The sequence below is a fragment of the Pseudophryne corroboree genome, chromosome 1 (genome assembly GCF_028390025.1).
Source record: "Pseudophryne corroboree isolate aPseCor3 chromosome 1, aPseCor3.hap2, whole genome shotgun sequence".
NCBI classification, from domain to species: domain Eukaryota; kingdom Metazoa; phylum Chordata; class Amphibia; order Anura; family Myobatrachidae; genus Pseudophryne; species Pseudophryne corroboree.
Genome location: NC_086444.1, coordinates 573,348,579 through 573,373,240, shown reverse-complemented (window position 1 = coordinate 573,373,240; position 24,662 = coordinate 573,348,579). Strand labels below are relative to the sequence as shown.

The 24,662-nt window shown below is 46.5% G+C and overlaps 1 protein-coding gene across 2 annotated transcripts in view; it reads left to right on the top strand.

Annotated features, from left to right (window-relative positions):
• CCDC171 (coiled-coil domain containing 171) overlaps positions 1-24,662 on the top strand; it is a 242,124-nt gene that overhangs the window by 119,967 nt on the left and 97,495 nt on the right. For both annotated transcript variants that reach the window (XM_063914189.1, XM_063914190.1), the window contains 4 exons: positions 944-1,033; positions 8,576-8,776; positions 16,945-17,112; positions 17,603-17,791. In XM_063914189.1, the coding sequence (XP_063770259.1) occupies positions 944-1,033; positions 8,576-8,776; positions 16,945-17,112; positions 17,603-17,791 (648 nt within the window). The remainder of the gene's footprint in view (positions 1-943; positions 1,034-8,575; positions 8,777-16,944; positions 17,113-17,602; positions 17,792-24,662) is intronic.

The following is a 24,662-nucleotide window of genomic DNA, read 5'->3' as shown; positions in this document are numbered from 1 at the left end:
TCCCCCCCCAGCCACCCAAGGGCCAGGGGTGAAGCCCAAGGCTGTCCCCCCCCATCCAATGGGCTGCGGATGGGGGGGCTGATAGCCTTTTGTGATAATAAAAAGATATTGTTTTTTCCAGTAGTACTACAAGTCCCAGCAAGCCTCCCCCGCAAGCTGGTACTTGGAGAACCACAAGTACCAGCATGCGGGAGAAAAACGGGCCCGCTGGTACCTGTAGTACTACTGGGGAAAAAATACCCCCAAAAAAACAGGACACACACACCGTGACAGTAAAACTTTATTACACACTACAGACACACACATACTTACCTATGTTCACACGCCGACATCGGTCCTCTTCTCCATGTAGAATCCACGGATACCTGAAAAGAAAAGATCAATATACTCACCTCAGCCATGGTCCAGAGATAAATCCACGTACTTGGCAAAAAAACAAACCGAACACCCGCTCCATGCCGGACTGAAAGGGGTCCCATGCTGACACATGGGACACCTTTCCACGAATGAGACCTGTCAGTGACAGCTGTCACAGAAAGGTCTCTAAGCCAATCAGGAAGCGCAACTTCGTTGCGCTCACCTGATTGGCTGTGCGCTGTCTGTACTGTGACAGCACATCGCAAAGCCGCTCCATTACTTTCAATGGTGGGAACTTAGCGGCTAGCGGTAAGATGTAACTAATCACTATAAAGGTAATCACATGTATTATACCTGTTAATTGTTATTAAATGCTATGCAGTATCATACCTGTGTTAATAGAGAGAGAGAGAGAGAGATCAATAAATTATGAAATCTGAAACCCAGGTAAGGTAAAAAAAAAAAAAATGTTAATGTTAAGGCGTTGTGTTTACATGAGAAACAATTGTGCCATGAGAAAGTCATTGCTGTGTGTGGATTATTATGCCTACACCAGTATAATGTTTCCTACTGTATTTTCAAACAGCTGGAAACCAAAAAACGTGGGTGTGCCAAGATGGCAGAGGAACTGGAGTCTTCCAAACAGATGATACAGTCTCTGTATAAAAATCTTCAGGTATGCATTTCCCTGGCTTTCTTTACATTATAGATTTTTTTTTTTAGTCTTTCTACTTTAGTTTAGGTGAGCACTTTTTTTTTTAGCAGTAACTGTATGCAGAAAATTATATATATCCATGACAAAAGCAAATTTTTACTGAAATATTGGTAAACAGGAGTTTGTTGACTCATCTTTTCTTCTATATACCATAGGGGACATAGCCTTTCACAATGGGTAAAGGCTGTGAGTAGGAGTCTGGGCACCAAACAGTGCTAGTAAGGTGCTAGCGTGCATAAAATGGGGAATTGAGACAAGGGACGAAAGTGTAATCCTTCCGCTGTACAAATCATTGGTACGTCCGCACCTGGAATATTGTGTTCACTTTTGGGCACCACATTATAAAAAAGATATCTGTGAACTCGAAAGGATTCAAAGGCGTGCTACTAAATTGATTAAAGGGCTAAGAGGGACTGCAGTATGAGGAAAGGCTCACTAGGTTGAAACTGTATACACTAGAAAAGAGGCATCTAAGAGGAGACATTATCAATATCTTCAAATATATAAAGGGAAATTACAAAGAGTTATCAGAGGAATTGTTTATTAAAAGAACTCTGTATAAGACGCGAGGTCACTCGCTGAGACTTGAGGAGAGAAAATTCTATACACTACGTAGGAAAGGGTTCTTCGCGGTTAGGGCAATAAGGATCTGGAATTCCCTGCCAGTGAAGTTGGTAATGGCGGACACTATATATGCATTTCTCTATCGTCCTAGTGGATGCTGGGGTTCCTGAAAGGACCATGGGGAATAGCGGCTCCGCAGGAGACAGGGCACAAAAAGTAAAGCTTTAGGATCAGGTGGTGTGCACTGGCTCCTCCCCCTATGACCCTCCTCCAAGCCTCAGTTAGATTTTTGTGCCCGGCCGAGAAGGGTGCAATCTAGGTGGCTCTCCTAAAGAGCTGCTTAGAAAAGTTTAGCTTAGGTTTTTTATTTTACAGTGAGTCCTGCTGGCAACAGGATCACTGCAACGAGGGACTTAGGGGAGAAGAAGTGAACTCACCTGCGTGCAGGATGGATTGGCTTCTTTGGCTACTGGACATTAGCTCCAGAGGGACGATCACAGGTACAGCCTGGATGGTCACCGGAGCCTCGCCGCCGGCCCCCTTGCAGATGCTGAAACAAGAAGAAGGTCCAGAATCGGCGGCATGAAGACTCCTCAGTCTTCTTAAGGTAGCGCACAGCACTGCAGCTGTGCGCCATTTCCTCTCAGCACACTTCACACGGCAGTCACTGAGGGTGCAGGGCGCTGGGAGGGGGGCGCCCTGGGAGGCAATGAAAACCTATTTTTGGCTAAAAATACCTCACATATAGCCTCCGGGGGCTATATGGAGATATTTAACCCCTGCCAGAATCCGTTAAGAGCGGGAGACGAGGCCGCCGAAAAAGGGGCGGGGCCTATCTCCTCAGCACACAGCGCCATTTTCCCTCACAGAAAGGCTGGAGGGAAGGCTCCCAGGCTCTCCCCTGCACTGCACTACAGAAACAGGGTTAAAACAGAGAGGGGGGGCACTAATTTGGCGTTAGAAATATATAAAAAAGATGCTATAAGGGAAAACTCTTATATAAGGTTGTCCCTATATAATTATAGCGTTTTTGGTGTGTGCTGGCAAACTCTCCCTCTGTCTCTCCAAAGGGCTAGTAGGTCCTGTCCTCTATCAGAGCATTCCCTGTGTGTGTGCTGTGTGTCGGTACGTGTGTGTCGACATGTATGATGATGTCACTCTCTAGGGAGTCGACACCGGAATGGATGGCTTATTTAGGGAATTACGTGATAATGTCAACACGCGCCAAGGTCGGTTGACGACATGAGACGGCCGACAAACAATTAGTACCGGTCCAGACGTCTCAAAAACACCGTCAGGGGTTTTAAAACGCCCGTTTACTTTAGTCGGTCGACACAGACACAGACAGGGACACTGAATCCAGTGTCGACGGTGAATAAACAAACGTATTCCTTATTAGGGCCACACGTTAAGGGCAATGAAGGAGGTGTTACATATTTCTGATACTACAAGTACCACAAAAGAGGGTATTATGTGGGATGTGAAAAAACTACCGTAGTTTTTCCTGAATCGGATAAATTAAATAAAGTGTGTGATGATGCGTGGGTTCCCCCCGATAGAAAATATGGGCGGTATACCCTTTCCCGCCAGAAGTTAGGGCGCGTTGGGAAACACCCCTTAGGGTGGATAAGGCGCTCACACGCTTATCAGAACAAGTGGCGGTACTGTCTATAGATAGGGCCGTCCTCAAGGAGCCAGCTGACAGGAGGCTGAAAAATATCATAAAAAGTATATACACACATACTGGTGTTATACTGCGACCAGCGATCGCCTCAGCCTGGATGTGCAGAGCTGGGGTGGCTTGGTCGGATTCCCTGACTAAAAATATTGATACCCTTGACAGGGACAGTATTTTATTGACTATAGAGCATTTAAAGGATGCATTTCTATATATGCGAGATGCACAGAGGGATATTTGCACTCTGGCATCAAGAGTAAGTGCGATGTCCATATCTGCCAGAAGATGTTTATGGACACGACAGTGGTCAGGTGATGCAGATTCCAAACGGCACAAAGGTGTATTGCCGTATAAAGGAAGAGGAGTTATTTGGGGTCGGTCCATCGGACCTGGTGGCCACGGCAACTGCTGGAAAATCCACCGTTTTTACCCTAAGTCACATCTCTGCAGAAAAAGACACCGTCTTTTCAGCTTCAGTCCTTTCGTCCCTATAAGAGTCATATCTGCCCAGGGATAGAGGAAAGGGAAGAAGACTGCAGCAGGCAGCCCATTCCCAGGAACAAAAGCGTTCCACCGCTTCTGACAAGCTCTCAGCATGACGCTGAGACCGTACAGGACCCCTGGATCCTACAAGTAGTATCCCAGGGGTACAGATTGGAATGTCGAGACGTTTCCCCTGCGCAGGCTCCTGAAGTCTGCTTTACCAAGGTCTCCCTCCGACAAGGAGGCAGTATGGGAAACAATTCACGAGCTGTATTCCCAGCAGGTGATAATTAAATTACCCCTCCTACAACAAGAAAAGGGGTATTATTCCACACTATATTGTGGTACTGAAGCCAGAAGGCTAGGTGAGACCTATTCTAAATCTAAAAAAATTTGAACACTTACAAAGGTTCAAATCAAGATGGAGTCACTCAGAGCAGTGATAACGAACCGGGAAGAAGGGGACTATATGGTGTCCCGAGACATCAGGGATGCTTACCTCCATGTCCCAAATTTGCCCTTATCACTAAGGGTACCTCAGGTTCGTGGTACAGAACTGTCACTATCAGTTTCAGACGCTGCCGTTTGGATTGTCCACGGCACCCCGGGTCTTTACCAAGGTAATGGCCGAAATGATGGTTCTTCTTCGAAGAAAAGGCGTCTTAATTATCCCTTACTTGGACGATCTACTGATAAGGGCAAAGTCCAGGGAACAGTTGGAGGTCGGAGTAGCACTATCTCGGATACTGTTACAACAGCAGGGGTGGATTCTAAATATTCCAAAATCGCAGCTGATCCCGACAACAAGTCTCCTGTGCTTAGGGATGATTCTGGACACAGTCCAGAAAAAGGTGTTTCTCCCGGAAGAGAAAGCCAGGGAGTTATCCGAGCTAGTCAGGAACCTCCTAAAATCAGTGCATCATTGCACAAGGGCCATGGTAAAAAAATGGTGACTTCCTTCGAAGCAATTCCAGTCGGCAGATTTCATGCAAGAACTTTTCAGTGGGATCTGCTGGACAAATGGTCCGGATCGCATCTTCAGATGCATCAGCGGATAACCCTATATCCAAGGACAAGGGTGTCTCTCCTGTGGTGGTTACAGAGTGCTCATCTTCTAGAGGGCCGCAGATTCGGCATTCAGTTTTGGATGTTGGTGACCACGGAGGCCAGCCCGAGAGGCTGGGGAGCAGTCACACAAGGAAAAAATTTCCAGGGAGTGTGATCAAGTCTGGAGACTTTTCTCCACATAAATATAGCTAAGGGTAAATTTATAATGCTCTAAGCTTAGCAAGACCTCTGCTTCAAGGTCAGCCGGTATTGATTCAGTGGGATAAAACATCACGGCAGTCGCCCACGTAAATAGACAGGGCGGCACAAGAAGCAGGAGGGCAGTGGCAAAAACTGCAAGGACTTTTCGCTGGGCGGAAAATCATGTGATAGCACTGTCAGCAGTGTTTCATTCCGGGAATGGAAACTGGGAAGCAGACTTCCTCAGTAGGCACGACCTCCACCCGGCAGAGTGGGAACTTCATGGGGAAGTTTTCCACATGATTGTAAACCGTTGGGAATTACCAAAGGTGGACATGATGGCGTCCCGTCTGAACAAAAAACGGGACAGGTATTGCGCCAGGTTAAGAGACCCTCAGGCAATAGCTGTGGACGTTCTGGTAACACCGTGGGTGTACCAGTCGGTGTATGTGTTCCATCCTCTGCTTTTCATACCTAAGGTACTGAGAATTCTAAGACGTAGAGGAGTAAGAACTATACTCATGGCTCCGGATTGGCCAAGAAGGACTTGGTACCCGGAACTTCAAGAGATGCTCACAGAGGACTTATGGCCTCTGCCGCTAAGAAGGGACTTGTTTCAGCAAGTACCATGTCTGTTCCAAGACTTACCGCAGCTGCGTTTGACGGCATGGCGGTGGAACGCCGGATCCTAAGGGAAAAGGCATTCAGGAAGAGGTCATTCCTACCCTGGTCAAAGCCAGAAAGGAGGTGACCGCACAACATTATCACCACATGTGGCGAAAATATGTTGCGTGGTGTGAGGCCAGGAAGGCCCCACGAAGAAATTTCAACTCGGTCGATTCCTGCATTTCCTGCAAACAGGAGTGTCTATGGGCCTCAAATTGGGGTCCATTAAGGTTCAAATTTCGGCCCTGTCGATTTTTCTTCCAGAAAGAATTGGTTTCAGTTCCTGAAGTCCAGAAGTTTGTCAAGGGAGTATTGCATATACAAACCCCTTTTGTGCCTCCAGTGGCACTGTGGGATCTCAACGTAGTTCTGGGATTCCTCAAAACACATTGGTTTAAAACCAGTCAAATCTGTGGATTTGAAGCATCTCACATGAAAAGTGAACATGCTCTTGGACCTGGCCTGGACCAGGCGAGTGTCAAATTGGTGGTTTTTTTCTCAAAAAAGCCCATATCTGTTTGTCCATTCGGACAGGGCAGAGCTGCGGACTCGTCTCCAGTTCTCTCCCTAAGGTGGTGTCAGTGTTTCACCTGAACCAGCTTATTGTGGTGTCTTGCGCCTACTAGGGACTTGGAGGACTCCAAGTTGCTAGATGTGGTCAGGGCCCTGAAAATATAGGTTCCAGGACGGCTGGAGTCAGGAAAACTGACTTGCTGTTATCCTGTATGCACCCAACAAACTGGGTGCTCTTGCTTCTAAGCAGACTTTTGCTAGTTGGATGTGTAATACAATTCAGCTTGCACATTCTGTGGCAGGCCTGCCACAGCCAAAATATGTAAATGCCCATTCCACAAGGAAGGTGGGCTCATCTTGGGCGGCTGCCCGAGGGGTCTCGGCTTTACAACTTTGCCGAGCGGCTATTTAGTCAGGGGCAAACACGTTTGTAAAATCCTACAAATTTGATACCCTGGCTAAGGAGGACCTGGAGTTCTCTCATTCGGTGCTGCAGAGTCATCCGCACTCTCCCGCCCGTTTGGGAGCTTTGGTATAATCCCCATGGTCCTTTCAGGAACCCCAGCATCCACTAGGACGATAGAGAAAATAAGAATTTACTTACCGATAATTCTATTTCTCGGAGTCCGTAGTGGATGCTGGGCGCCCATCCCAAGTGCGGATTATCTGCATTACTTGTACATAGTTACAAAAATCGGGTTATTATTTGTTGTGAGCCATCTTTTCAGAGGCTCCGCTGTTATCATACTGTTAACTGGGTTCAGATCACAGGTTGTACAGTGTGATTGGTGTGGCTGGTATGAGTCTTACCCGGGATTCATAAATCCTTCCTTATTGTGTACGCTCGTCCGGGCACAGTATCCTAACTGAGGCTTGGAGGAGGGTCATAGGGGGAGGAGCCAGTGCACACCACCTGATCCTAAAGCTTTACTTTTTGTGCCCTGTCTCCTGCGGAGCCGCTATTCCCCATGGTCCTTTCAGGAACCCCAGCATCCACTACGGACTCCGAGAAATAGAATTATCGGTAAGTAAATTCTTATTTTAAAAACGAATTGGATACATTTCTGACTGAAAAAGATATCCAAGGTTATAACATTTAAAATATTGACATTTTTAATCTGGGAGGAACATGATTTTCAGTTGATAACTAAATATAAAACATTATTTCAATTGGGACATTATAATGAACTCTGCTTAAGACAGAATACAGGTTGAACCCGATGGGCATTTTGCCTCTTTTCAACCTCATTAACTATGTAAACAGTTAACTTTTTTCTCCTAGTAGCAACCTAAGCTCCTTCTCCCCTTATACACCTCCCCAGCCCCAGACAGGCCTGTTTTAGTTTGGTGTCGGCAGGAGCGGGCACTGTTTAAAAGGGGTTGCTTTTAAGAAGCCTCGGCTTTTGTTTTCTTGCATCTCATTTCTTTTTAGTTTTAGAATGGGAAGCGCTGGGCGTCCTACAGGATGCCTGTGCTGCCACTATACTATCTCCTGGTGCTGCAAGTTAGCAACTCTGGTTAGGTCCTCAACAACACACAGGGAAGCTGTAGCCAGACGCCACGGGTGACAGGTAAGCGCGTCTCCCGGCTAGAAAAGACCTCTGGCTTTGTTCCTGGTGCACTGACACACAAAGGATCCGTTTAATCATCCGTCACATGTACGCTGCGGCAAACCTACCTGTCAAAGCCGTGGTGTGGGCTAATTCCACTAGGCTGGTGGGAACTTCTTAGGCAGCCTTGCAAGGCGGCTACCTCTGCCCACAGAGTTCCGCTGACTGCTTTCTGGCAAATGGTTCTTAGCGCAGCTCAGGCGCATGCTTTCCTTAAGGGAATAGCTTTTGGATGTCCCACTGTGAAAGCCTGTGTACCTTATGACCTGTAGAAGAAAAGGAGATTTATGTTTCCTTTTCTTCGGAATCCATAGGGGGCACTGAACGCCTACCCTGTTGCCCTTAGCTTACAGGTTCATCTGTCTGCATCTTATGAGTGTTTGGACTTTTGTGTGTGCTGGCCTGTCTGGGGCTAGGGATGCGGTATAGAGGGAAAAGGAGCCTGGGCTGCTGCAAGGAAAAAAAAAGTTAACTATTTGGTGCCCATACTCCTACTTACAGCCTACTGTGTACCCATTGTAAAATCCTGTGTCCCCTATGGATTCCGAAGAAACGGATTTAACCAGGTAAGAACATTAATCACCTCCTTTTTAGAAGTCCTGAAGTACAGTTTTTCTGTTTTGCATACACCTGGCTGGTTTATGGTGGAAGGCAAACTGGCAAGTATAAAGCTACCTACCTGATTTGAGAGCGGGGTTTCTACTGCTTAGTGATTTTATTGTCATTGTCGCTGTTCCTCAGTGCACTCAATCTCAGCAAGGGGTTTATGAGAAGGAGTTACTCCGCATGAGTGCAATTTGTGTTGAAAAAGAGTCTCAAATAGCCCATCTGCAGACAGAACTGGTGAAAGCACAAGATGCGTGGGAGAAGGAGAAACGGAGAGGATCAGAATCTGACAGTGAAATACAAAAGATGACCAAGGCATTCCAGAAGGATAAAGAGGTGATCACTAATAATGTTGTCTTTCAAATGCGGTTTAGGCTTTTGTTAAAAACTGCAGCTGCTGTTGAAACTTACTACTGTATATGAATCAAATGGAAATGGGTTTTATTGGTATGCCCAGTCATTTTGTGTGCAGGAATCTGTGACTAGGATAGGCTGGGCTGGCTTGTTGCTTGCATGTGTGTATTTTGTTGTTTTTACAAATGTCTGATACTCATGTGCAGTAAACTTTGGCAGGCGAGAGCATGCTGGTGATTGGCGAATATAGGGGAAAGGAGTTATTGTGTGAGCAGTTCCTGATGGGTGTGAACATTTTACCGGCAGTCGGGATGGCGGCGTCCCGACAATAAGAATGCTGATAGGGTAATTATTTTATCCCTCCCCTATCCCCCTCCCTAACCCCCCTGTGGTGGCGGCTAGAGCTAAGATTCAAAGGGTGGCGGCTAAGGCTTGGGGGGTGGCAGCTACAGCTAACACCCCCCCCCCCCCCCCCCCCCCCCCCCCCGCCTCCCTCCTGGGCCCAGTGACCCTTTTGGGATGTTGGCGGTCAGTGTTCTGGCACCAGTATTCCGAGTGGTGTAGGAATTCCGGTATCAGTCACATGACCTCCGGCATCCCGACTGTTGGGATGCTAACTGCATCTCTTCCTGCTGTCTGCTCTGTGAACAAATATAATTCAGTCTCTGAGCATGACTGAAAGCTCTGACATATACTCACCTTGGTAGGCAGCTCTGTTGAGTGAAGCATGCTAATTATTCTGCTGAGCGATAGAGTGGAAGTGAGAGGAATCCCAGAAGTAGAGAAGAAACACCATATATACTGTGCATAATAAACTTCCATGGTGAAGAGATTTTGGCCAGTATGCAGTTAGCTGCGGCAATTTACTGCAGCTAATTGATTCACCAGTATCTACTCAATTAGCTCCGATACCCAGCATTTATTGGAGATTATGCTTCTGGTGACTCAGGCCTGCAAAGCATAATTCCCGATAAGCAGCCCGCAGAGCCACGATAACACATAGGTCTGGATACTTATCCTAGTTCCTATGTGTTACCACACGAAAACTGGACATTTTTCTTTAATTGGACAGTCGATAATGACCACTGGTCAGAAATCAGGCTATTAGCCTGTTTTGCATTGGCCAAAGTGTTAAAATGCATTAATTTGGCCCATACATAATTGATTTTCATTCTTTCATGATACAGCCCCTTCTCTTTGAAATTTAAAAAGGAATCTCTCTCTCTCTGTCTCTCTCTCTCTCTCTGTCTCTCTCTCTCATATATATATATATATATATATATATATATATATATATATATATATTTATTTTATAGTGTGTGTGTGTGTATATGTATGTACATAAAAGACAAATACCACTGACTCATCACAATATCTCCTGAACCATAAGGACTAGGAACTTGAAATTTGGACAGTGGCTTGCTTTTGTGACGTAGGCACCCACTAAGAATAGATTTTTCAAAGGTGGTTAAAAGGGGTGATGTGAGTTAAGACAGCCCACCCAGCCGGGGCTATAAAGAATGCATGGTGACAGCGATACCAAGTTACGGAGGAGAGAGGACAGAATACTCTGTTCCTGGTCTTCCTTGCAGTGGCTGTTGCAGAGAACGCCATTATTCAAATATGGGAGCCACATCAACTGCCACCCCTAAGCACTGTCAAACATTGCTGGGTGTGGCTCCCCTGCTTTAAATGGACTGCTCTTAAACTACCACTGGCAAGGAAATGGTCTAGGAGATTTTGTGATGAGTCAGTGGTATTTGTTATATATATATATATATATATATATATATATATATATATATATATATAATCAAAAAAGTAGCTTGGCACTCCGTGTGTCTTAAATAAATAGCAGCTTGCTCCGGTGCCCCTCCTCATATTATGTATATGGAACAGAAAAGGGGATGGCACTCGTGGAGACTAATATCCATGAAGAGATAAAAGCGCTGGCAACGAGCTGCAATCAACGTTTCGGAGCTGTGCTCCTTTATCAAGATTAACCAGCATAATACAAGAAACGACATTTATAGTGCTTACCAAAGAATGTGAAGGTGCTATGACGTAGATTTGTGCACCATGTGACCATGCCCCCGGAAGTCTGTCGGGTCCGCGCGGGAGTGAGGTCACCGGGACTCCGTGTGTGCGGTGGGCGTCTGCATGCACCTTCACATTCTTTGGTAAGTACTATAAATGTTTCTTGTATTATGTATATATGTATGTCACTTAATTTTTGAAACAATACAAAATAGTTCGCTGCGGATGCAACTGCGTCTATTTGCGTAACGCACCCCCGGTGCGGTTATACGCACGCTAATACGTTAATAAAGCAGAGTACAGTATCATATACTGTTAATTGTGGTCCGACGCACAATCAGATTTCATTTAGCAAGTACACGTATTAAACACAATTACAGATATAAAACACAAATGCAGGTATAACACAATGAGAGAGTTACAGTTAAAGCCAATATACATACGCAAATTTCCCTGGTTCCGGGCAGCCAGTCATCAGATAGAAGACTTCTGAGAAGAGTGTGCGTGTATGTGGTTGTGTGAATGAGAGTGTATTTGTGTGTGTGTGCGAGAGAGAGTACGAGTGTGTGTGTGTAGTCTTGTGAGAGAGAGAGAGCTGGTTCTGGGTCACTATTTTATACGGTCTGACCAAAGGCATACAATACATCAAGCAAAGTCTTCTCTCATTGGTCCGTGATGTAAAGATTTTCGTAACTCGGCGATCCATTGGTCCATTCAAAGGTATTGTTCTCAGGAATGTGACTGTTGATGCCCTCAGGATCCCGCCGAGCAACTGGCTGCCGCTTGCTTAATTACTATGCACATTATGTCCACATATCTTATATCTGCTAATATCTTGCGACAACATGCTATATTCTCTTCGCTACTACCGGATATTAGCTAATGAAATGACGATCATTCTGGTACCAGACGTGGTGAGATAATGCGTCCCTGTGCGTATACAATCTTTATTGTGTCTTTGTTGCTGTTAAACATATGTTACTATATATTAAATTTATGTTTCTGCTGCTGGGTACACTGGGCTCCACAAGGATAGACATTAGGGTGTAGAGTAGGATCTTGTTCCGAAGCACCAACAGGCTCAAAAGCTTTGACCTTCTTCCCAAGATGCATAGCGCCGCTTCCTATATCACCCCGCCTCCGTGCGCTGGAGCTCAGTTTTGTAGTTTGTGCTTGCAGTGCAAGAATGTAACAGGAAGGGCTGCTCACAGCAGCTCTAGAAAAAGCTTAATGGGCCTCCCGGCCCATTCTCAATCTCAAGGCATTGAACAAGTTTGTGTGAATTTCAAAGTTCCGTATGGAAACCCTTCGATCTATTGTTCTGGCCTTGGAACCTGGGGATTATATGGTCTCCCTGGATATACAGGATGCTTACCTACATATTCCTGTAGCAGTGTCGCATCAGCAATACCTGAGGTTTGCGGTTGGCAACCTCCATTACCAGTTTCGGGCGTTACCTTTTGCTTTAACCATGGCTCCGCGGGTCTTCAACAAAGTTATGGCAGTGATGACGGCGGTACTCCGCTGTCAAGGGGTTAGGATCCTACCGTATCTGGTTGACTTGTTGATCCTGGCAAATTCCCCAGAACTTCTCCTACGTCATCTAGATGTGACGGTCCGGTTTCTGCAAGCACACGTGTGGCTCATCAACTGGAAGAAATCTTCCCTGGTCCCTGCTCAGAGCATGGTGCACCTGGGAGCGCTATTGGACACTCACAACCAGCGGTTGTTCTTGTCTCAGGAGAAGGTCCTGAAGCTTCAGGACAGGATTCATTGCTTCCTCTCTCGTCTGCAAGTGTCGATACATTCGGCGATGCAGGTGCCGGGCCTCATGGTGTCAGCATTCGACATGGTGGAGTATGCTCAATTTCATTCTCGCCCTCTCCAGAGGCTGATTCTGGCCAAGCGGGACGGCCTGCCTCACCGGATCAGGTCTCACATGATCTCATTGATTCCGAAGGTCCATCTGTCGCTGTACTGGTGGCTCCAGGACCAACGATTGTGCAGGGGTCGTCCCTTCTGGATACCCGACTGGGTTCTCTTGACGACGGATGCCAGCCTAAGGGGTTGGGGCGCGGTGTTGGAGCAACACTCCCTTCAGGGTCGGTGGACCAAGGAGGAGTCTCTCCTCCCGATCAACATTCTGGAATTGCGGGCGGTCTTCAATTCGTTGAACCTGGCCCAGCATGTCATACAGAACTGTCCTGTTCAAGTACAGTCGGACAGCGCCACCACAGTGGCTTACATATATCATCAAGGTGGTGCTCGAAGCCGCTTGGCAATGAAGTTAGTCTCACGGATTCTTCAATGGGCGGAACGCCATCTACCGGCCATATCGGCGATAAGTGTTTCAACTCCTAGTGGAAAGGTGGGGCCTTCCAGACGTGGATCTGATGGCGTCTCGACACAACCACAAGGTTTCCGGTCTTCGGAGTAAGGACTAGGGATCCTCAAGCAGCATTTGTGGATGCGCTGGCGGTGCCATGGAAATTTCGGCTGCCGTGCGTGTTCCCTCCGGTGTCACTCCTACCCAGGGTAATTCGGAAGTTCAAGCAGGAAGGAGGAATCCTGCTTCTCATAGCTCCAGCGTGGCCCAGACGGCACTGGTTCTCAGACCTTCAGGGCCTCTAGTCAGAGCGTCCAATTCTACTTCCACAACACCCAGACCTCCTCGATCAGGGCCCCTGTGTCTACCAGGACCTGGCCCGGTGGTCTTTGACGGCGTGGCTCTTGAAGCTTCCGTCTTGAGGGCTAAAGGGTTTTCTGTGGCGGTCATTCAAACTATGTTGCCGACATGGAAACAGTCTTCTGCTCGGATTTACCATAGGGTCTGGCATTCTTACTTACTTTGTTTGGTGCGCATCTAACAATTATGACGCTTCCAAGTTTAGTACAGCAAAGCTTTTGGCTTTTCTTCAGCAGGGTATAGGCTTAGGCCTGCGTCTGGCCTCCCTCAAGGTTCATATTTCTGCCTTGTCGATGTGGTTTCAGAGAAAAATTGCGACCTTACCTAATGTTCATACCTTTACTCAGGGCGTGTTGCGTATCCAACCTTCCTATGTCCCGCCTGTGGCTCCTTGGGACTTGGCGGTGGTATTGGAGGCGTTACAAGAGTCTCCGTTTGATCCTCTTGGTTCAGCTGATCTTAAGTGGCTTTCCCTTAAGGTGGTGTTTCTGCTGGCTATTGCCTCTGCTAGAAGAGTGTCGGATTTGGGTGCTTTGTCTTGTAGTTCCCCATATCTGATATTTTACCGTGTCCGGGCGGTTCTTAGGACCCGTCCCGGTTATTTACCTAATGTGGTTTCTTCGTTCCACCTTAATCAGGAGATTGTGGTTCTGGCCCTTGTCTCTCCTGACTTGTCTCCCAAAGAGCGGTCTTTGGATGTGGTACGGGCTCTCCGTATCTATGTGAAGAGAACTGCTTCTATTAGGAAATCTGATTCTCTCTTTGGGGGTAATTCCAAGTTGATCGCAGCAGGATTTTTTTTAGCAGTTGGGCAAAACCATGTGCACTGCAGGGAAGCAGATATAACATGTGCAGAGAGAGTTAGATTTGGGTGTGGTGTGTTCAATCTGCAATCTAATTTGCAGTGTAAAAATAAAGCAGCCAGTATTTACCCTGCACAGAAATAAAATAACCCACCCAAATCTAACTCCTATCTGCACATGTTATATCTGCCTCCCCTGCAGTGCACATGGTTTTGCCCAACTGCTAAAAAAAAATCCTGCTGCGATCAACTTGGAATTACCCCCCTTGTTCTGTTTGGTTTTCACAAACGTGGCTGGCCTGCTCACAAGCAAACTTTGGCCAGATGGATTAGAATGGTGATTGCACATGCTTCTGTGAAGGCTGGTCTATCAGCTCCTGCTCACATTACGGCCCATTCTACTCGGTCTGTAGGACCTTCTTGGGCAGCCCGCCGTGGTGCGACCCTTGAATAATTGTGCAGGGTGGCAACGTGGTCCTCGGATCACGTTTATAAGGTTCTATGCCTTCAGTATTGCCGCATCCCAGGATGCTTCCTTTGGACGCGGGATTCTTGTGCTTTAGGACATCCCCAATGTCTATCATTGTGGAGCCCAGTGTACCCTGCAGCAGAAAATGAGATTTATGGTAAGAACTTACCTTTGTTAAATCTCTTTCTGCGAGGTACACTGGGCTCCACAAGGCGCCCACCCTGACGCACTTAGCTTCTTTGGGTTGGTGTGGCTATAGCCGCTGACACTTTCTCCTGTCGGGAGAGGGTGGTGTTTGTGGCAACTTGCAATTGTCGTCTCTTTTCCTTGCTACTGCATTGGGCTGGTTAACATAACTGAGCTCCTGTGCACGGAGGCGGGGTGATATAGGAGGCGGCGCTATGCATCTTGGGAAGAAGGTGGTATTTGAGCCTGTTGGTGCTTCGGATCAAAATCCTACTCTACACCCCAATGTCTATCCTTGTGGAGCCCAGTGTACCTCGCAGAAAGAGATTTAACAAAGGTAAGTTCTTACCATAAATCTTGTTTTTGGGTTGTTGGTGGATATGTGTATTTTATGTGAAATTTAGGAATGTTTGCCATGTGTTACAGTATGATATTTATGAACAAAATGCGCCTTCTATCGTAATGCGCCCAGTGTGTGGTAATTCACAGTTACGGAAATTCGCGCCCTACCATATTACCTATACAATGCGTATAAGGGGCTTCCATTATAAATATCATGGTGTTCTAAATATTAAATATGCAGTATATACTGTGTGTGTATATATAAATGTGTATGTGTATGTATATGTATGTATATATATATATATATATATATATATATATATATATATATATATATACAGGTTGAGTATCCCTTATCCAAAATGCTTGGGACCAGAGGTATTTTGGATATCGGATTTTTCCGTATTTTGGAATAATTGCATACCATAATGAGATATCATGGTGATGGGACCTAAATATAAGCACAGAATGTATTTATGTTACATATACACCTTATACACACAGCCTGAAAGTAATTTTAGACAATATTTTTTATAACTTTGTGCATTAAACAAAGTGTGTCTACATTCACACAATTCACTTATGTTTCATATACACCTTATACACACAGCCTAAAGGTAATTTAATACAATATTTTTAATAACTTTGTGTATTAAACAAAGTTTGTGTACATTGAGCCATCAAAAAACAAAGATTTCATTATCTCACTCAAAAAAGTCTGTATTTCGGAATATTCCGTATTTCGGAATATTTGGATATGGGATACTCGACCTGTATATATATATTGTACTTAACCAACATATTTCCAGTCAGGAGAGGATTGTGTCTCAGTTGTCAGGGGTTAACCTGTCACTTGAACTAAAGATTGCCAAACCTCTCAGAGAGCAATAGGAGAAAAGGAGACCTAGATATTTTGATTCTTAAATGCATTAAAGGAAAGCTTGATTGTGAGCAACTGCTTATCTGCTGTGTAAAGTGTACCGACAGCTCTCCCAGTGACCTTAAGTGTTGTGCGAAAATCTTTTTACCTCAAAGGAGGAGCCCTAAGGAGTGCGAGAAGCTAAGCAAGGAGACCTAGGGTCAGCCTATCTCTGCAAACCTTATATATTTAACATACAGCAGGCGGAGCTTGGCCTGTCGTCCCAGCATTTACAGCACTGAGCAGGGCAGCATTAGAGGTGGGATGGGTCAGAAAAGGAGGAGGATTTTTCTCCTCAGAACCAGCCTTTTGACAGCATCAATCCGGGGAAGGCCCGCCCGAGGGTGCGGCCTGACAAAGATTGGCTGCGGCAGGTGTAGTCTGTCCTGTTGTAAGTCTAATTAGTTTACCAAGAAGTCTTTCAAAATTAAAGTTCTGCGCACGGAAATACTTGAAATTCCGTAGCGAAGCACGGGCATTCAGCTAGTATTTCTATAAATTACTTCTATATCACTAAAATCTGTATTTTGCAGAACTTATTCCACTCTAAATACATATCATTTTGTATCATTTAAATTAGTGTGCATTACATAAAGATTTTTTTTATTTTTTATTTATGGGTCACTTACATTAGCTGATAAATCTTTTTTGAAAATGTAGTCACTTTTTATATCTGTTAAATATATTACACATTAATAATACTTTTCAGGAGAAGTTATCGTTCCTGCACTGTTTATACCAGCGCCTGGTAGCGGGTTGTGTGCTGATAAAACAACCGGAGTGCATGCTGGATAATTTTTCGTGGCCAGAACTCTGCTTGGTTTTGCAGGAAAATGTAGATGTCCTGATCTCAGACTTGAACCGAGCTAATGAAAAGGTACAGTAAATTGTGTCCACCTCTCTTTCGTTTAGTATCCCTCTCTCCTGGAGTATTGTATCCATTCATAACACTGCTCATTTTTAAGAATTTCAGTAAATAAGCGTTTCATTGGTGTTAATTAAATCTTAGATAATAGCAATGAGTGTCTATCGGAGCTACTCAATTGTTGCTCTGATCAGACGCCTATTACCAGTTAAGGCTCCTGACAGCTTTGGGTTTAGCCACTCAAAGTGGCTAAACCGGTCTAAAGTGCTTGAACGGGCGTACAAATCCGGGTTTGGGCGCTGTGGGCGCCCAAACTATGGACTTGTTAACACATATTTTTTTCTCGCACCTCCTGAGGCTGATAGAATGTGACTGCCTGGGCTAATGGATGTCAACAATTGAATAGCTCCAGTAGGTGCCAATTCCTTCAGACAGCCAACAGTTGGCGAGTGCCACAATTGAATTGGCCCTATTGTGTCTTATGCTCTTTCTCTTTGACTAGCTGTCTAATTTAGAAGATGTTTGCAAGAACAAGGCTGATGTGCTGAGAGATCTGCAGCAGAGCCACGAAGGCTCACTGAAGAAGCTATCTGAGCATTGGAAAGCAGAACAACATTCCTGGCAGAAACAAAACAGAGATTTAGAAGAACATTATTCTGCACTCCTTAGGGAGCTCCATGCAAGGGCACAGGTATGGGAGTGTTACGTTGCCTTATTGTGCCTTATCATGTTAGTTTGTGTGAAGTGCAGGACACACTTTTTTCTTCTAAATGCTGTGATTAGTGTCTTGACAGCTCAGTATTAAATAGGGATTTCAAATCCACTAATGATGAGCAAGTAGAGGGGAGTGGGTGCTATATTGGGGCAGTATTTATGGTGTAATGGTTAACATTACTGCCTCACAGCACTAAGGTCATGGATAAGATTCTCACCATGGCCTTAACTGTGTGGAGTTTGTGTATTCTCCCCGTGTTTGTGTGGGTTTCCTCCAGGTACTCGGATTTCCTCCCACATTCCAAAAATATGCTGGTAGGTTAATTGGCTCCCAACAAAACTAACCCTAACGTGAATGTGTCTGTGTGTACATGTGGTAGGGAATATAGATTGTAAGCTCCACTGGGGCAGGGACTGATGTGAATGGCCAAATATTCTCTGTAAAGCGCTGCGGAATATGTGTGGGCTATATAAATAACTGGTAATAATAAATATATTATTATAGATCAGAATTGATGAATCTGTGTGGCTTGCAATTGTTATGAGACTATAAGTTTTAGCTTTCACTACTTTTATGGTCCATTCCAACATTATTCTTCATACACTAAGTTCAAGAAGAATATTATCACTATATTTCTCTAGCATCCATAAGGGATATTGGGGACAGATTAGTACGATGGGGTGTAGACGGGTCCAAAGGAGCCAGTGCACTTTAAATTTCTTTCGGTATGCTGTTTGGGCTACAGCATACGTCCACCGTGGGAGTTAGGGGGGGCGGTCAACGACCTCTTGAGGTGCAGAGCCGCTTCCCCACTGCAGGACCACCGTCCTGAGGGGCTGTTTGTTCAGCGGGGCATGGCACCTTGGCTGCCGCTGCATGCTGCACACCCCTAACGCTGCCTGAAGGTAATAATCAGTGGTGAGTACACACTGGTGACCCCGCTAGGGGGTTTCCCGGTTCACGGTGCTGCAGAAGCGCGGGTGAGGCATACGGGTCCCTCCTGGGGGGGGGGGGAACCCGCTGTGGCCCCTGCGTGAGACTGGCTAAATACCTTGTACCAAGCATTTATGTAAGGCTACAAATACTTAGGAGACATGGCCAGTATAAATATTACACAGTAGCTCTGGCGCCATAGCGGGGGGCGGAGCTACATCAGAGCGGGCTCAGCGGCTTTTTGGCGCCTTCCTCTGCATAAGCAGCAGCAGCCTCACACAGCTCCTCCATAACGGTCACACGCTGGATCACTGGTACCGGGTGTAGAGGGGGAGAGCCGTTATATTGTGCACAAATATCATCCCTCTGAGGGATTTTTCATTAGACAGTCTCACTGTTTATATGTATATGTGAAACGCTGACAGCCTCACTGGGGCTGTGCAGCGTTGGGTGCGCTGGTGTCCTCTCTCCTGTTTCTCCTCGCACATGCAATAGGGCAGGCTTGTATAGTATTTCAGGCTGTGTTGTATGTGTATTATAATTGTTTTCCATCATCACAATGGTAAAACAGAAGTTATGCAGTGTGTGTAATGCTAGATTGTCCCCTAGCTCATCTGGCTCAATATCATGTGAGCAGTGTAGTCAGTCATCACAAAATGCTGATAACAATGTGGGGGAGAGTCCAGAGCCCTCCTGGTTGGGGGCTATCAAAACTATGATGTCTGATATGTCATCTCAGCTCACTGCAAATGCTAATAAAACTCACGAACTGCAACATACAGTGGCAAATCTAGCTGCTAACCCCCCCCCCCCCCCCCCACCCCCCACACCTGTCCACTACAGGTGCACAAAAATGTGATTTACCTGCACTTCTATCAGATACTGAAGATGATATACAGGTTGAAGTGAACCCCTCATATTGGCTATTCGGGATGTGTTAAAGCTCCCCCTGGAGGATGCTAATAATCTGCAGTCATTTTTCCTCCCACAAGACAAACTTGACAGTCACATTTCCTGACTCCAAGGAGTTGGATGATTTATTTAAAATAGCCTGGAAAAATCCAGATAAAAATATCAGGTGTCCAAACTGTTTTTGCATACATTCCCCTTTGCCCCTGAAGGCAGGAAATTCTGGGAAGAATCTCCAGCAGTAGACGTCTCTGTCTCTCCCCTTTCTAAAAAGGCGGTACTTCCTGCTCCGGGCTCCTTTACGGTAAAGGACCCAGCAGATAGGAAAATTGAGACCACTCTGAAATCTTTGTACATTGCTGCAGGTGTAGCTCAAAGATCGGTCATTGCAGGTTGCTGGATGACACATGCCATTCATTCCTGGGCTACTCAAATTCAGGAAGGTCTTTCGGATAATATGACCTTAGTTACTACTGTAACTTTCCTGAAACACATTCAGGACACGGCTAGGGTCCTCTGTGATTCCCTTAAAGAGATTGGCAATATTAATGCTAGGACCAAGGCTATGGCTGTGTCTGCGCGCAGAGCCATATTGTTGCTGACTCCAAACGTAATGTGGTACCTCTTCCCTTCATAGGTGACTGGCTCTTTGGGGGTGAATTGGATGCATGGATCTCCAAAGCTACTGCTGGGAAATCCACGTTTCTCCCTTCGGGGGCTCCGCCTGTTAGACGTACCTACCCGGGCCCGTCTACTCAGTCCTTTCGGTCCTCCAGATTCCGATCTAGGGCCAAGGGGGCCACCAACGCAGCTAGAGGCACCAGAGGTAAGCCTAAGAAACCAGCCGTTACCGGCTCCCAGGAACAGAGCAACAGTTCAGCTTCTACAAAGACTTCGGCATGACGGTGCCCACCCACCCGGAGAGGATCTCGTGGTGGGAGGTCGGTTACGTCACTACAGCCACATCTGGGACGGTTCCTTCCAAGATGCTTGGGTAAGGGAGCTTATCTCTCAGGGTTACAAGCTGGAGTTTGACAGTGCTCCTCCCCAACGATTTTTCAAATCGGGCTTACCAGATTTGGAAAATATGCGTGGTACGCTACTACTGACCATAAACAAGTTGGTCCAGTCCCAGGTCATTGTTCCAGTACCCTTGCAACAACAAGGACAAGGGTACTCCAGTCTGTTCGTGGTACCAAAACCAGACGGGTCTGTGAGACCCATTCTGAATCTGAAGTCCTTGAATCCTTACCTGAAGGTTTTCAAATTCAAGATGGAATCTTTGAGAGCAGTGATTGCGGGCCTGGAGCAAGAGGAATTCCTAGTGTCCCTGGATATCAAGGACGCTTACCTCCATATCCCTATTTGTCTTCCTCATCAGGCCTGTCTGAGGTTCGCCCTACTGAACAATCACTACCAGCTTCAGGCATTACCCTTCGGCCTGTCTACAGCTCCGATGGTGTTCACGAAGGTGATGGCGGAAAATATGTTTCAGCTCAGGGTCCAGGGGGTCAACGTAATTCCATACCTGGATGACCTCCTGATAAAAGCAAGTACCAGGGAGCTTCTATTGCTCCACATAGATCGGACTATCCAACTTTTGACTCACTGCGGATGTATCCTCAATTTGCAGAAGTCCCAACTGGAACCGTCTCAGCGGATCCTGTTTCTTGGTATGATGCTCCGACTTGCTCGGGTATCCATTCATCTTTGCATAAAATTGTTGGGAAAGATGGTGGCCTCGTACGAGGCGATACAGTTTGTAAGGTTTCATGCCAGACCTTTCCAATTGGACATCCTGAACAATTGTGGTCCAGTTCCCATCTTCAGATGCACGGGATGATTCGGCAGTCGCCCCAGGCAAGGAATTCACTCCTGCGGTGGCTACAGTCTTCCAACCTGCTGGAAGCTCGACGCTTTGGGATTCAGGATTGGATCCTCCTCTGGTCGGACGCGAGTTTGAGAGAATGGGGAGCTGTCAGCCATGGGGCGCAGTTCCAGGGCAGGTGGTCTGCCCAGGAGGCCCTACTTCCGATCAACATCCTGGAACTTCGGGCCATCTACAATGCTCTGATTCAGGCCTCCCCTATGCTCCGGGATCGGGCGATCCAGGTTCAGTCGGACAACGCCATGGCTGTGGCATACATCAGTCGACAAGCAGGGACAAAAAGCAGAGCCTGCATGCGAGAAGTGTCAAGAATACTCTTCTGGGCAGAAAGACATGCAAGAGCACTGTCCGCAATCTTCATTCCGGGAGTGTGCAACTGGGAAGTGGACTTCCTGAGTCGCCACAGTCTCCATCCAGGGGAGTGGGGACTACACCCTCAGGTGTTCAACAGGTGATCGACAGGTGGGGCTGCCCACAGATCGACATGATGGCCTCTCGCCTCAACAAGAAGCTTCGCTGCTATTGCTCGCGAACCAGGGACCCTTAGGCGAGCGCAGTGGATGCGCTAACGTCGCCTAGGCCTTACCAGCTGCTCTACCTATTTCCTCCGATTCCGTTGATCCCAAGCGGGATCCTCAAGCGGATCAGGCATCAAGGAGTGCAAGCAATCTTGATTGCCCCGGATTGGCCCGAAGAATGTATTACATGGCTCTTCTGGACATGTCCATAGAGGACCCTTGGCCTATACCGCTAAGAAGAGATCTTCAGCAAGGACCATTCATCTACCCGGACTTACGGCGGCTTTGTTTGATGGCATGAAAGTTGAGCGGAATATCCTAGCTCACAAAGGGCTTTCCAAAAAGGTCATCGCCACTATGGTGCAAGCCAGAAAACCTGTGACATCAAAACACTGTCATTATAACTGGCAGAGATATGTCTCTTGGTGCGAGGAACGCACATATCCATCTGCAGAATTCCACTTGGGAAGATTCCTTCGTTTCCTGCAGACTGACGTGGATAAAGGCTTACGTCTTGGATCCCTTAAGGTCCAGATTTCAGCTCTTTCTGTCTTCTTCCAGAAGAAGTTGGCTATCCTGCCAGAAGTTTAGACCTTCTTGCAAGGGCTGCTTCACATACAACCTCCGTTTTGTGCTGCCTACGGCACCTTGGGATTTACATGTGGTGTTAAGCTTTCTACAGTCCTCCTGGTTTGTACAAGTACCTTACGTGGAAGACTGTCTTGTTACTGGCCCTGGCTTCTGCTAGATGTGTCTCAGAATTGGGGTCCTTATCGTGTAAAAGTCCCTACTTGGTCTTTTAAGAGAACAGAGCGGAGCTCCAGACTAGACAGCAGTTCCAGCCGAAGGTGGTCTCCGCGTTTCACTTGAATCAACCTATTGGGATTCCGTCCAGTTCTGGCATTTGTGCTCCTCCGTAGGCATTGGATGCAGTGCGAGCCTTGAAAATCTATGTCGAGAGAACGGCTCGGATCAGAAAGACGGATTCCTTGTTCGTGCTTTATGATGCACAGAAAAAGGGTTGTCCTGCCTCAAAGCAGTCCATTGCTCGTTGGATTCGGCTTACTATCCAACAGGCCTATGTTTCGGCAGCCTTACCTGTTCCACAGTCTCTAAAGGCCCACTCTACGAGATCAGTGGGGTCTTCCTGGGCGGCTGCCCGTGGAGTCTCGGCCCTGCAACTATGTCAAGCTGCAACCTGGTCGGGGAAGAACACCTCTGTGAAGTTCTACAAGTTTGATACCCTGACCAAAGAAGATACCCAGTTTGGGCAGGTGGTGCTGCAGATGTCCCCGCTCGTTTCCGCCCGTTCTGGAAGCTTTGGGACATCCCCATCATACTAATCTGTCCCCAATATCCCTTATGGATGCTAGAGAAAATAGGATTTTCAGTACCTACTGTAAATCCTTTTCTCGTAGTCCATAAGGGATATTGGGCGCCCGCCTCTGTGTGGTGACTTTCTGCAGGTTCTCTGTTATGTGTTACCTGTTCAGCTGTTGCAGTTCCTGTTGCTGGCCCGGTTATGTTATGGTGTGCTGGTGTGTAAATCTCACCACACTTATTGTTGTTATGTTCCTTCTCTCAAGTATGTCATTCTCCTTCGGGCACTGTTTTACCTGTAACTGAGCTGTAGGAGGAGGCATAGAGGGGAGGAGCCAGCACACCCAGTGGAAGAAATTTAAAGTACACTGGCTATACCCCATCGTACTAATCTGTCCCCAATATCCCTTATGGACTACGAGAAAAGGATTTACCGATAGGTATTTAAAATCCTATTTTTGTTTTAAATGACTGTTGGAAAAAAATCTGATCTATAAAGGAGACTTTGCTGATGCAGACACTTCTGCTAGCAGCGCATTTAGCTATTGATCAAAGTCAGTGACTCAAAAGATGGGACTAAAATCTTGTAACGTGTGCATGAAGGTTCAGTGATGGGCGCCATTGTTGGTGCTCATGTGTTAACCACATGAGGCATATTGGTGCATATACTGCCATTTTACAATGCTGACCTATTGGCTGCTAGCAAAACTCCTTTGATTTTAGAACAGTTGGGTCACTGAGTTAGGTTATCTAATGCCCATATTGCAAACCTGTTCCTTTGGCACATGGTTCAGTGTCCATGCAGCAGTAAGGTTGAACTGTGCTCAGTCCTAGCATGGATGCTGAATTAGCTCCAGGTTGGTAATGGCCATCTCTAGGGCTATTTTTCATTTGTTTTATTAAACCAAAAAAACAACAACTTTCTAGCAGAATGGTGGATTCCACCAACCATTACAGAGATCCTCTTTTTCAGCCTTCTCTACCTGAAAGACTGAAGGACTGTGTCAGTGAGACTTTAAAAATGTTTAGATGTGTGGGAACTGATGACAGCTCAAGAGATTTCGGGCATGGCCGTAACTAGGGGGATCTAGGGGGTATACGCCCCGGGTGTCCCCCCTCTTCACTCCCAACACTGCTGCATCCTCTTCCTCTCCCGGTCACTGGCATACATACAGCAGCTATCTCCATGTGCCTCGCTCCCAGCGTCGCTGCAGAAGCCTGTGTGAGTGTCTGCGCTCAGTCTCTCCCAGGCTGGGGAAACCTTGGGAAAGTTTTGCAG